The sequence below is a fragment of the Andrographis paniculata genome, unplaced genomic scaffold, assembly GCF_009805555.1.
Source record: "Andrographis paniculata isolate CXL003 unplaced genomic scaffold, ASM980555v1 Contig71END, whole genome shotgun sequence".
Classification (NCBI taxonomy): domain Eukaryota; kingdom Viridiplantae; phylum Streptophyta; class Magnoliopsida; order Lamiales; family Acanthaceae; genus Andrographis; species Andrographis paniculata.
In genome coordinates, this window is record NW_026137608.1 from 6143166 (window position 1) to 6158042 (window position 14877).

General features: G+C 34.1%; 2 protein-coding genes across 3 annotated transcripts; both read left to right on the top strand.

Moving 5' to 3' along the window:
* The first annotated feature begins 1288 nt into the window (after positions 1 to 1288).
* On the top strand, positions 1289 to 3921 carry LOC127264675 (E3 ubiquitin-protein ligase WAV3-like). The gene is made up of 2 exons (XM_051294172.1): positions 1289 to 1910; positions 2004 to 3921. The coding sequence occupies exons 1-2, from the start codon at positions 1590 to 1592 to the stop codon at positions 3831 to 3833; spliced, it is 2151 nt and encodes a 716-aa protein (XP_051150129.1). The 5' UTR covers positions 1289 to 1589; the 3' UTR covers positions 3834 to 3921.
* Positions 3922 to 9020: 5099 nt separating this feature from the next.
* LOC127265072 (phosphoenolpyruvate carboxykinase (ATP) 1-like) lies at positions 9021 to 13895 on the top strand. Of its 2 annotated transcripts, XM_051294746.1 has the most exons (13): positions 9021 to 9071; positions 9156 to 9459; positions 9615 to 9793; positions 9883 to 10036; positions 10150 to 10234; positions 10503 to 10603; positions 10695 to 10993; positions 11521 to 11694; positions 11774 to 11839; positions 12143 to 12321; positions 12410 to 12579; positions 12660 to 12828; positions 13484 to 13895. In XM_051294746.1, the coding sequence occupies exons 2-13, from the start codon at positions 9179 to 9181 to the stop codon at positions 13625 to 13627; spliced, it is 2001 nt and encodes a 666-aa protein (XP_051150703.1). In that variant the 5' UTR covers positions 9021 to 9071; positions 9156 to 9178; the 3' UTR covers positions 13628 to 13895. The 2 variants fall into 2 exon arrangements, with proteins under 2 accessions (XP_051150703.1, XP_051150702.1); XM_051294745.1 differs by having other exon boundaries at positions 9043 to 9459.
* Positions 13896 to 14877: the final 982 nt, after the last annotated feature.

A 14877-nucleotide genomic window follows, 5' to 3' on the forward strand; every position in this document is an offset into this window, starting at 1 on the left:
TTTTTTAAAAAAATATTAAATTATAATTATAATTAAAAAAAATTAAATTAAACTAAATTTCAAATAAACTAAAATATTTTCAATCCTCAAGAAGAGTGGAAGTTAAGAAAACCTAACCATAGGGCAAAAATACCAACAAAATTAAAGAATATAATGAAGGGTTAAAAAGAGGCCCAACTCTTGGAAATTAAATTATTTTTTTTATGTATATATAAAATGTAATGATTAGGTTAAGATTGGTGGTGTTTGACAAATTTGTTACCCTCGAATGTAGAATCCCTAAATGTCACACTTTTCAAGGACTGTCAATAGTGAATTATTTTATTTTAATTTAAACAAATAAATCAGCATAAAGTGAGAAAATAAGACATGCATTGGGAAAGAAAAGCTAGCTTTTCCATTATTAGTGGGATTTGGAAGAGGGTGACATCACATGAACACAATTTTATTAGTATTATTATTATTATTATTATTATGTAAATTGATGATTTTGTTAATTAGTAAACTGATGAGATTGGATCAATGTTTTTCTTTTTTTTTTCTTTTTTTTTCTTTGTTTACAAATAATAGTTTTAAATAATAATAATAATAATATAATAATAATAGTGTGGATGCAATAATAGTAATGGTGGCATTAATTTTGAATTAATTAATATGTTACAAAGTTCTGCAGTGATATATGGTAATTAAGAGTGCCTGAGATCTTGCCAGGTTGGATTCCGCTGACATCAAGATTTCCCCATGTGAATTGACTATTCTATCCTTTGCCCTCAGCCGCTCCCGGGACCTCCAAGCCGGGACTGCTTTGAAAACTGGAGCCCCATAGTCAACAGTAACAACCGCGAGAGCCTACTATTACTACTAGCGTTATAACCATAAATAAAATAAATAATAAATAATTCTTATTTGGACTCCCACAAAAATAAATAAATTAAAATAGATTGTGGTACTTTTTTCTCGTAATTTGTGGCTTCATTTTTGTAATAAATAAATAATTTCTTTGGATTTTAAGTTGGTATTTGAACAGTAAAAATTTTAAATTTAATAGTTATACGATTTGATATAAATAAGTATTGATGTATATTTTAAATATAAAATTAATTTTTACTATAATATAAAAATAAAAAATACATATTTAATTTGATATTTGAGAAGAAAAGAATGGTAAATTTAAAATCAAATCCTCAATCAAATACACCCGGCAGTTATATTATAATAACAATAATAATAATAATAATAAATAAATAAATATAAGTATGGCTAGTACAGGATACATGTAGTATATATAATCTGTGAACGTGGAGGAAGAAGAAATTGTGTAGTAGCAGTTTTGAGTATAGAGACCTGCAGGATAAGGCAAGCAGGCGATTCTGTAAGGCCCTGTTTGGATGAAGCAATAAAAAGTTCCTTTTCTAGGGATTTTGATTCCAAAAAGAAGAATCGATCAATCCATCACACACACTCTCTTTTCTGTTTCTCTGTCAATCAATCAGCTTTGTTGTTTGGGAGCTTCGTCAGATCAGATCTGTGGATTTTGAATTTGATTATTTGTAGTGTTTGAGAGGAGAGATTGGTTTTGTGGTTGAGAAATGGGGACGGGATGGAGGAGAGCATTCTGCAATACGGTTTCACGAGAGAGAGGAGACTCGGCGGCGGCGGAGAAGCAGCAGGGAGGGAATCTGAGGTTTAAGCTCGCCGGAGGTAGCGTTCCGTCGACTCCTCGACTGCGGTGTAGGACCAATGCGAGTGGCGATGGTGGAGAGAATGTTGATGTGGTGAGTCCTGACTTTGAACGAAGAACCACGCCTAAATCTCAGAATAAAAGCCCTAGGTCTCGTCTCGGTGGCTCCAATCCGTCTTCTCCTCGATCTCCGTTCGCGATACTGAAGAACACTCTCCGCCTGTCCAGAGTAAGTTTTGATTATTGTTGCAGAAGCATTGGAGATTGTTCGATTCGTTTTCCGATTTAGATTCAGGATTTCATGTTTACCTTGTTTGTGCAGAATAGCTGTGGAGTGTGTATGCAGAGCGTGAAGACAGGTCAAGGAATGGCTATCTACACGGCTGAGTGTTCTCACGCTTTCCATTTCCCCTGTATCGCCTCTCACGTCAGAAAGCAAAGGTCTCTAATCTGCCCTGTCTGCAACACCAATTGGAAGGATGTTCCATTGCTAGCAATCCACACGCAGAATCGGAGCAAAAATCCTCAACCGGAAGAAGAGAAACTTATCGTGGTGGATTCTGGCACTCCGAGCAAAAGCACTCCTGTTTCCAGCCCTAAACTCACCAAACTTTGTGATTCGAAAAGCTACGCTGACGATGAGCCATTGGTTACCCCCAAATCTGGTGCGAAGTTTGTTCCGATTCCTGAAGCAGCTCGGGATGAAGAAGATGAGGAAGAGGTCGAAGAATTTCAAGGATTTTTCGTAAATCCGATCTCAAGCAGCGACTCTTCCTTCTCGAATCACCGGAGTTCCAGAGATGTGGAAGTCAGTTTGTTGCACGAAGCTGCTGTGATATCTCAGGGCCGCACTCACGGTACGTACGTCGTCGTTTTGAAGGTCAAGGCGCCGGCGCCTCCGCCGCCGCACGCACGTGATGCGGCGCGGCGCGCGCCGATCGACCTCGTCACCGTCCTCGACGTCAGTGGTAGCATGACCGGCGTGAAGCTGGAAATGCTCAAGCGAGCCATGCGCCTCGTCATTTCCTCCCTCGGCGCCGCCGACCGCCTCTCCATCGTGGCGTTCGCGGCGGCTACGACGAGACTGCTCCCCCTCCGGCGAATGACGACAAACGGCCAGCGCCTGGCTCGGCGCATCATCGACCGGCTCTCGTGCAGCCAAGGCTCCAGCATGGCTGAAGCTCTAAAGCAAGCCACGAAGGTTCTGGAAGAACGGCGCGAGAGAAACCCAGTCGCCAGTATTATACTCCTCTCAGATGGCCAAAACGACGCCGTCCCACCGAACAACAGAACCGGAACCGCACAGCGAACCACCACCGGTCCGTCCCACGTGTCCTCAACCCGGTTCTCCCACGTCGAGATTCCGGTTCACACCTCCGGTTTCGGCCGCGACCCGGCCGAAGACGCTTTCTCGAAATGCGTAGGCGGATTACTCAGCGTCGTCGTCCAGGATCTGAGGGTCCAGATAGGATTCGGACCCGGGTCGGACCCCGCCGAGATTACAGCAGTTTATACATACAACGAACGACCCGAAGTTCTCGGGTCGGGTTGTGCCCGTCTCGGCGATCTCTACGCCGAGGAAGAAAAGGAGCTCTTGTTAGAAATCCGGGTCCCGAACACACGGGTCGGGTCGCACCACGTCCTTTCAGTTCGATGCTGTTACAAGGATCCGGCCACTCAAGAGCCGATCTACGGTCAAAACCAAGCCCTGCTCGTCCCGAGTCCGCAGACCGTCCGATCTGGGCTTCCGAGGATCGAACGGTTGAGAAACGCTTTTGTGACGGTCCGAGCCGTAGCCGAGTCGCGCCGATTGATCGAGCACAACGAGCTGTCCAGCGCCATGCAGCTGCTCGCCTCGGCTCGAGCCTTGCTGCTGCAGTGGAAGTCAGCGGCGGCGGCTGAGTGCGTGAAAGGGTTAGAGGCGGAGATGAGGGAGGTGCTGTGGCGGCGGCAGTACGAGCAGGAGGTGGCGGCGCGGCGGAGAGCGCCGGCGGAGGAGCGAGAAGTTGGGGTGTTGGTGGACGAAAATGGGGAGCCGCTCACGCCGACCTCGGCTTGGAGAGCCGCCGAGAAGCTGGCTAAAGTGGCTCAGATGAAGAAGTCGATGAATAGGGTGAGCGACTTGCATGGCTTTGAAAATGCTAGATTTTAATTTTAATTTTAATTTTTAATAATTTTGGATAAATAGCATAAATTTTTCATTTTTATAAATTACTTTCCCTTTTTTTATATATTCTATTTTAGAAATTAATGAAAAAAATTTAAAAGTATGGGAGGTTAGAGCCGATAAAAACTGATCCGACACCAAATAATTGTATTTTGGTCAAGGACTTTAACCTGATTATATATACGGATTGACACTAATTCAATATGATAATAAATATGTCGGGTTAAGGTTGAGTCTCTCAACAATTAAATACTATATTAATATTAATTAATATATTTATTATATATGTAAAATAATTATGATTATATAATTAGTCCACATATTAATCTAATCTAATTTACTGTGCATATTACACTAAAAACAACATAAACTAAATGACAAAAAATGAGTGAATTTGAATGAAAAATTTCGACTTAATTTTGCATATGAGTCAATATAAACTCGACAATATAATAAACGGGTCGAGTTATGATTAATTTATTTAACCTCTTTATTGTCAGCTTAGCTTGATGAGAGGCATTGTTACGCTTGTTCCTGCAACCAAGCTTATGTTGGATTAATATGTGATTTTAAGACTTAATTTATGTGTGTGTATATATATATATATATATGTCTCTCATTAATTAATGATTAAGTATATTGGGAAATTATTAAATTAATTAAAAATGTAAGTAAGTATTGTAAAGGAAGAATCGCTTTCAATGTAGTGTAGTTTAATGATGTTACAACATTAAAATGAAAGCTGATTTGAGACAGTCTTTTTCAGTGTTATTTATTGGATAACGCCAACTTAAACTTCTTTTTATGACATCCACACTAAATGTAGGATAATAATTAAAGGCACCGTATATTTTCTCCTTTTAATATCTATATATTTATTTATTTTTTTATTACAAAATTTAAAAATATTAATATTATATTGAAATAAAATAGAAATAAAAATAAAAAAATTAAATTAATTCTATTAGTATTACATGATATGATATAAAGGTAATGACATTTGTGTAATATATTATAAATTGGAAGGATATTTGTAATGTTAAGTAGATAGTGTAATTACTAAAAACAAAAAAATAAATACTTTGTTATAGGACGGACCAAAAATGAAAAAATAAATAAATTGTTAAGGGACGGACGGGATATTTATTATTAACCACAGTTTGTGTGTGTTTACTTGTGAGGTTTTAGTTTTGGGTTTTGATTTTGAATAGTAAAATTTTGAATTGAAATAGTTGTTTGATGTGATATAAATACGCGTTGATGTGATGTTTTGAATGTAAAATTATATTTTTGTGTAATAAAATAAATAAAAATTGAGTGTTTAATGTGATATTTTTGAAAAAAATTAAAAAATAAAGTTAAAAATAATAAAATCGGATATAAAATCTGACAGTAAACACACCCTTTATTTTAGTTGGACTATAAAAATGTCATTCATAAATGTTAATAGAGGAAGCGTCGCAGATGTATCACAAGGTCAGGCCACGTGGGGTGGGTTACTTTTTTAATTTGGATTTCAGTTTGAGATTTAGAAAGGATAAAAAAAAATATTAAATTTAAAAATAATATTTAATATAATATATTAAATAAAAAAAATAATTTTTAATTATAAGTTTAATAGTAAAAGTTTAGTTTACAAAGAAGTGTAATAAAATTTGGGGGACCGGGGAGTAGTATTTTATAGTAGATAAGTTTTTCTTATTATTTTTTTTTTTAGAAATAATAATGTGATGATAAAATATAAATATTTATAAAAATAAAAAGTGAGGTATTTTTTAAATATTTATTTTGTAATTAGATAATTTAAAATAAAAATATATATAATATGTGAGTGAACACAAGATGAAAGTATAAATTAAAAAATATTTTTTGATCTAGTCTATTTTAATCAATCTTATTAGCATGTCCGATGTAATAAAATAAGGCTTGAATTTTGTTATAAGCTTCAGTTGTGAACTTCTTTTGGGGCTATATAGCTTCATTTCCGTTTAGATTGGCAAATTTTTAAATGTAAGAAAAAATTAATATTTAATACAACGTTATAAAAATTAAAAAAAAATATATTTAATATGATATTTTTTTAAAAAAAATTATTATGATTAATATTACATTCATATGTAAACAAATAAATTTCTAACTTATATGCATCAATTATTATTCTTACTATTATCAACGAAAAAATTATTTTTATCCCAATATAACCAAAATTCATCAATTTTGGTCTCAAAATAACTAAAACTCATAATTTTTGTCATAATATAATCAAAACTCATCATTTTTTTGTTTCAATATAAATTTTTTTATCAATTTTAGTCTCAATATAACAAAAACTCATCATTTTTTGTCCCAATATAATCAAACCTTTTTTTTTTTGTTCTACTGTCAACAAACCGACGTAAAATGCTGACGTGAAAAGAAATATAACTTTATATTTATATTTGAAGAAATTACACAATCTTGCAAGTCCACGTCAGCATTTTTCGTCGGTTTGTTGACGGTGGAACAAAAAAAAGATAAGGTTTGATGATATTGAGACAAAAAATTGTGAGTTTTGGTTATATTGTGACTAAAATTGATAAAAAATTTATATTGTGACCAAAACATGATGAGTTTTTGTTATATTGGAACAAAAAATGATGAGCTTTGGTTATATTGAGACCAAAATTGATAAGATTTTCATATTTGGAGCAAAATTAATAAATTTTTATTATATTGGGATTAAAAATGATTTTTCCCCTAATTTTTATTATTATCATTAATGCCCACAATTTGTCATTACCAAACTGAAACTTAGCCCACAACAATACTGGGCTAAAGATCATTTTAATATTTTTCCTTATTTGTTTTGATCAAATCGGCCTAACTGCACTTATAAGAAATACTCCCTCCCTCGAGATTTACTTTTTTTTTTTTTTTTTATAGTACGGACAATTAAATTTATTTTATTACACAAAATCAACGAATCAATATTTAATTATTATTTTTTGTTTAATACTTATTTACAAATGTCTATATCTTTATTACATTATTTCTTCATTTTTACTTTTATCACTTTTTTTTTTTTAATTTTTCTGTCGGACACAAATATTGTAATTTTATTGGACAGAAGGAATACTATATAATATACTCTCTTCCGTCCCAAACACTCAAACACTCTGCAACATTTCATTTTTATATGTTCCAAAGAAGCTGCAGCAATGTAGGTCCCAAAATAGAAAAATAATTAGTTATACTTAATCTCTGTTCACAATTTATCCCCTCGCGTCCAAATTAAAAAATAAAATAAAATATAAATTTCTATCTCTATTATATTACTTAACTTTTAAATTATTTTACTTAATACAATACTATCCACCTAAAAATTTGTGTCAAAATCAAATGTTGCAATTTATTTTAGACTAAGGGAATATATATTTTTTTATTTAATTTATTAAATATTTTAATTTTAGATTTAAAATAATGTGTAATATCCCAAAACAAACCCTAAAATATCGATCAAGAGACGAGATATCACACCAAGGTTGTGTTATTGAATGATTTTTTATTTACACTTCTTCTCTCCCAACCTCTCTAGATCCATTTGAATCGACATCGGTGGCACCACGATAAAGGTGGGCATGGGGAAGAAAAATTTTAGAAGTGTAACATGTTCATATACTCCCTTCGTCCCATAACAAGATATTTATTTATTTTTTGCACATAATTTTAAAAATATTAGTATTATATTTGAGATGTAGTAAAAATAAAGTAAAAATAACTAAAATAACCTTATTAGTATGGTGTGATATAAAGGTAATGACGTTTGTATAATATATTATAAGTTGTAAGGATATTTGTAATGTTATGTGACAGACTAAAATAAAAAAATAGATACTTTGTTATGAGACGGGGAGGGAGTAGTATCTTTCTTAAATAAATAAATAAATAAATTTATATATAAATATATTTAGGACTTTATAATTTTTATGATTTGATTTATATTAACTATATATAAATATTTTCATTTATATATTATGTAAAATTTTATTTTTGTCTTATAACAGTTGATAAATTTTTTATTTTTATTTGTTGTAACAATTGATATATTTATATTTTTAGTAAATTGATCAATTTTAAATAAATATAAATTAATTTAATTAAAATTTTAATTTACACACCTATTTAAAACTTTTTTATTTATATTTTTTTATCTACAAATTTATGTTTTTATTAACTTATTAAAAAAATTTACTTTAAATATCAAATCAAACGCTTGAACTGTTTGAAAAGTTCAATTTTTAAAATATTAAAAAAATTTTTTTAATCAAATACATATTAAATTATATTTTAACACTAAATTATATTTTAGTATATCATGAAACAATATCCTATTATTTAACATTAGAAATAAAAATGGAAATTTTAAATTACATCTTCAAACAACCAAACTTACCCAAAAATACGTATGTAATTTGACTTTTAATGTTGTCTTTAAACTATTCTTTAAGGCCACATGACTTTTTGACAATTTTTTATTATTTTTTTAAAGTACTAATTTATTACTCCTTCCGTCCCACAAAAATTTAGAATAATTATAATAAGATAATTAAGAATGTATTAGTGAAAATAATTATTTTATAATATAAATAATTATAAATTAAATTTAAAATAATTAATTAGTTTAATTAAAATTAAATAAAATAAAATTAAAAAGTTTAAAATAAAATTAAAGTGGATAATTATTTTTTAAAAAGAAAAAATAACATGGAATGTGAGATGGAGAAAAACGACAAAAACGACAACTTGAACACGTAAATGAGACGGAGGAGTATTAATTATTAAAAAACAAGGGAAAAACGAATAAAATGTTGCCAGAAATACGGACATAGCGATAGAGAAGATAAAGTCAAACCTGTGTAGATCATGACGTGTCAATAACACGTGTCAAAATCAATTTTAATTTTTACTCTATTGACTTCAGAACATAACAATTTAAAATAATTTAATAAAAATAAATTAAGTTTCTATAGTGGCCTTTGTAATAATATCTTATCTTTACGTGCCATTACCAACATTTGGTGATGTGTAATACACAGTGCGTGATCATAACCATGGTTAAGGTAATTAACCTAACCATAGTTAACTTATACGACGTGCATTATGTTTGTGCTGAGTATAAATAGTGGCGCCAAAGGCGCCTTTGATCATCATCTTCGTGTTCATTCGTATCTTCCGAATTATTCAGTTAGTGCTCAAAATTGGTTTATTTAGATGCAGGATTTGGTGATTCTATTGATGTGAAACGAATGCGTGCTGTGACGTTCGCAGGAGGTTTTGAATTTGAGGTGGAGATGGAGAGTGCTGGAAATGGCGGTGTTTTCAGCTTCAGGAACAGTAGCGTCAAAGCGCGGCAGGGATTGGCAAGGATTCAGACGCACAAGAAGATCGACGAGGATGCGGAGGACGGCGGCGAGATTTGCCACGACGACAGTACGCCGCCGGTGAGAGCGCAGTCGCTCGACGAGCTTCATTCGCTTCAGAGGAAGAAATCGGCGCCGACGACTCCGATCACGGCGGCTCGGAGTCCGTTCTCGGAGGAGCAGCGCCAGAGGCTGCAGCTCCAATCGATCAGGTACGGCTGGACGGAGTATTTTGGGAATCGATTCGATTTGTCGATTCAAAATTGACCTGTGTATAGGAGGTTTAGGGTTTATGCGATGGAGTTAGTTAATTAGTTAACGAATTTCACAAAATGAATGTTGCGTGGTGCTGTGTTTGATGGTTTAGTGCATCTCTGGCGTCGCTTACGAGAGAGACAGGGCCGAACGTGGTGAAGGGAGATCCGGCGAGGACTCGGCCGGAGACGCCTCGGCTATCGGCGGCGAGCCACCACTTGGCTCCAACCTTCAACATAAGCGACAGTGGCCTTAAGTTCACGCACATCCTCTACAACCTCTCCCCTGCAGGTATATATACATATATATATATATATATATTGATTGCAGAAATTCTGTAATTTACTGATTTCATCTTCAACTTTCGCGAACATTTGCAGAGCTTTACGAGCAAGCAATAAAATACGAGAAAGGATCGTTCATAACGGCGAGCGGAGCGTTGGCGACTCTGTCAGGGGCAAGAACAGGGCGATCCCCTAGAGATAAGCGTGTCGTCAAAGATGAAATCACTGCCGAAGAGCTTTGGTGGGGGAAGTAAGTGTAATTTAACCAATTTCAAACTTATATCAATGTCTATATAGAACATTTTTCGTTGAGCATATAAACAATGAAAATTCACTACGATATATGATGTTGATTGATGGAAGGGGTTCGCCAAACATTGAGATGGACGAACACACTTTCATGGTGAATAGGGAAAGAGCAGTGGATTACTTGTGCTCATTAGAGAAGGTACTGATTTTAAACTTCTTTCATTAATGGTGGTAGATAGTTTTGTTGCCAGTGATTCCTATTCCCCCTACTGTAGAATTCAACTTTACAGTAAAATCTTTCTAGAAAAGTTAGAAAGGATCATCTGTTCTTCAAAAAATGACATTGTTTTGATGTTTCTGCAAGAACACAACACCATTGTTGTGCTAGTGAAAAGTTACTGAAAGTAATTGAATAATTGGACTTAGAAGATGAAGGATCAACAATTTACAGATACATATGTATGTAGGTTTATGTGAATGATCAGTTCCTCAACTGGGATCCCGAGCATCGGATAAAAGTCAGGATCGTCTCAGCAAGAGCATACCATTCTTTGTTCATGCACAATATGTGGGTAAACTTTACTCAGAGAATTCCAAGCTTATATTACACTTACGATTAAGGAAGCAGATCTGAATAACAATGGCATTACTTTCTGCAGGTGTATTAGACCCAGTCCTGAAGAGCTGGAGAACTTTGGTACACCCGACTTCACGATATACAATGCCGGACAGTTCCCCTGCAATCGTTACACTCACTACATGACGTCCTCGACTAGCGTAGATTTAAATCTTGATAGGAGGGAAATGGTGATCTTGGGCACACAGTATGCCGGGGAAATGAAGAAAGGTCTGTTCAGTGTTATGCATTATCTCATGCCGAAACGTCAGGTTCTTTCCTTGCACAGCGGCTGTAATATGGGGAAAGACGGCGATGTTGCTCTCTTTTTTGGATTGTCAGGTATATCTATCTATATCTACATATGTATATATAGCATCGTTTAGTCGCCATAAAGTACTATTCAATCGTTTAGATAGCATCGATCAAGAGTACAAATAGCATACTATATTCAAAGTGTGTTTTTTTAGTCTCTTGATTGGTGCTTTTTGAATTCTTTGGTATTTTGTGAATTCGTTAATTGATGCTATTTGGGAAACTAACAACACAATATAGAGCATAATATATATTACATAGAACATCAAACATACTTTTATAGAATATTAGACATTTTTTTTACAACATCAGCATTAAAAATTGATGCTATCTGAACATTGAATCTGTATTTTTTGGAAAAATCAACACGGTGCTGACGTCTAAGACTTCAGCACCGTAATCGAAGCAATAGGAGAGATTACACGTTACATGTTGTGCTAGTTGAAATCATATGCTAACACTTTTTTACATAGTGCGGTATCAGCACTAACTGCACCTATATATACATCTATTAGACAGTTAATCGTGACATTGATTGGACATGTTGATTAAAGGTACTGGGAAGACGACATTGTCGACTGACCAAAACAGGTACCTAATCGGAGACGATGAGCACTGTTGGAGCGAGAATGGTGTGTCGAACATCGAGGGTGGTTGTTACGCGAAATGCATAGATTTGTCGGGCGAGAAGGAGCCCGACATATGGAACGCGATCAAGTTTGGCACCGGTACGCTTTCCTATTACAATTTGCTATGATCCTAACATTTTCGATGAAATTTTCGACGCATCTCCCGTTGCTCTCGCAGTTCTTGAGAATGTAGTGTTCGATGAACACACCAGAGAAGTAGACTACACAGACAAATCCGTGACAGGTGAGAACTTCTAACACACCGGCGAGCAAAAACAACTCGTAACTTGTACTAACGTAACGAATCTTGTTTTTTTGTTTTGGCAAAATTGTCCATAACTCCTTTGTAGTTTCGAAACTCAGCGTAAATCCTCATTTTACTTTAAAAATTGCATGGTGATTGGGTTTTATGCAACGCTTTTTAAATTATAAAGGGCCGCCATGCAATTTTTAAAGTATAGAGAAATTTTATGCTAAATTTCGAAATCACATAGGAGTTATGAACAATTTTACCTTTTTTCTCTTTCTTTCTTTTTTTTTTTTTCAGAAAATACCCGCGCTGCTTACCCGATCGAATTCATTCCAAACGCTAAGATACCTTGCGTCGGCCCCCATCCGAAAAACGTCATTCTTTTAGCCTGCGATGCGTTCGGAGTTCTTCCCCCAGTCAGCAAGCTGAGCTTAGCTCAAACAATGTATCACTTCATAAGCGGCTACACAGCTCTGGTAAGCTAAAAACTCTTTCGACTCCTCTCGAATCGAATGCTTTCGACGTCGATTCAGATTGTAATTCACTTCTCCGATAAAATCGCAGGTCGCCGGAACAGAGGACGGCATAAAAGAGCCAACGGCGACGTTCTCCGCGTGCTTTGGCGCAGCATTTATAATGCTTCACCCCACAAAGTACGCAGCCATGCTCGCCGAGAAAATGCAGAAGCACGGCGCGACCGGATGGCTCGTGAACACCGGCTGGACCGGCGGGAGGTACGATTGGAACCTCGTATTTCGATTTCCGACTCGATAAATGTATATAAGCGACATCCACTCGTAACTTTTGTCAACAGCTACGGATCGGGGAGTCGTATCAAGTTGGCGTATACTAGAAAAATCATCGACGCCATACACTCGGGAGTGCTCTTGCAAGCGAACTACACGACGACCAACGTCTTCGGGCTCGAGATTCCGACCGAAGTCGAGGGTGTCCCTTCGGAGATACTCGATCCCGCCAACTCGGTAAGTTCGATTTCATTACATATTAATTGGCCATCTCACCGAAAATCTTAAGTTTTAAAGAATATACTCCCCGAAATACTATTTTTACCGTTGCATCAATTTCTTTCAAAGTATCACTTTTTATAAGTAATTATACATTAATACCAAAATACTTATAATTTTTATTTCAATTACAAGGTACCATTGTATAGTAAAAACTATTTGACATTTTCACTAACTAATTGAATATTACTCCCACCGTCCCGGTCTAAAGGGGCTATTTGGGATTTGTAGTAAACTAAAAAATAATTGTATTTTATTAGTTAGTTGAAATGTGTAAGATGTTTTGACATTTTTGTATGATATGTTTGTAATTTAGGCAAAAGTTAAGGGTATTTTGATATTGGTGTATGATTACTTTTACTAAAATAAAAAAGTTATACTTTGGAGTGCGACGAACGAAAAAGATACTTTGAGTTGATACAAATAAAATATTATTTTTTAATTTACCACAAAATTCCAAAATGCTTCCATTGAACTGGGACGGAGAGAGTATTTATTGTGCATTATTTATTTTATTTATATGTTATGGAGTCGACCAACAATATATATATATATGTCATCCTCGAATACTACATGTTCATACTATCGATCTTTTTTGTTGTTGCGTATAAAGTGGCCTGACAAGAATGCGCACAAGGAGACTCTTTTGAAGCTCGGGGGACTTTTCCGGAAGAACTTCGAGGGATTCCTCAGCCACAAGATCGGATCGGGCGACGAGCTGACCGATGAAATCTTGGCAGCCGGACCCAATTTTTAGCTTTGTAAGAACATCGATGATGATCGGTCGATCGATTGATCGATCGGCGGCGGCATTGCTTTCAGCAGAGAATGTACTGCCGCTGCTGCTGCTGCTGTTATATGTATTCAGTTGTGTGCTTCTTTAACGGTAATTTAGAATGTCTTTTCTTCTTGCATTGTGTTTTTTTTTTGGCCGTTGAGTTTGAGATGCTGAGTTTGCTGATGCATTGTAATTATAATCGTATGTGGGTTTATAAATTACTTGAAAAATTTGTGGATCAAGCAGTTGAGCAATAGTAATAATTTGACATGTTTTAAGATTGGGGGCGTGATAAAAATAAAATGAAAGAACTGAAGAATTAAAATTTTATTTATTTTATAAAATAAATTAATTTTAACTACCCGGAGCTGATATGAAAATCGTCTCCCAACTAATTATTTTTTATACAATTGGTCATGTGAGGGTGGAAATGCATACAAGGCGCCTGACTGCCACTATGGAGCTCATGTGCTCGCCAAAAAATAAAAATACACACACAATTTCCCTCAAAATTAATACGATAAATACGCTATTTATTATTTTTATACTTCCTTCCTAGTGACATTTACCGTAGACACAAGAATTTATGATAGGTATAATTAATAAATAATTATGTATTGATAAAAGTAATTATGGTATAATAAAAATAATTTTATATTAAAATTAAATAATTAATTAGTTTAATTAAAATTTTAAAAATTGTAAATTAAAAAATTTAATATGTGATTAAAGTGTATAATTTTTTTTTAAAAAGATGGACATGTCCCTTCTATTATTTTTATAACCTTTGGTAAAAAATATATTTTCATTGTTCCCACTTAGGTATCTATTTCTTATTTTTCTTTATTTTAATAAAACATAATAATATAGTAATGACAAAATACTTTTAATTTTTATATAAATTACAAATATATTATTACATATATAATAATTTTATATATAAAATTTAAAAAATATCAATTTAACTAATTAATAAAATATTACTATCTCCTTCATTGTCAAATGTCACATTTAATTTTTGGAGTTTCTACCTTATATTAAAAATATTTTATATTTGTGTCTATATATTTTTAAAGTATTTTTACAGTATTTTTTGTTTTTTTTAAAAATTTATATTACATTTTTTAATATAATAATTTAATATCACATCGAATCACAATCGCTTTATGACTGGAGGATCCTTTAAGGGTGTGTTTGTCGGGTTTGGATTTTGAATTGACATTTGAATA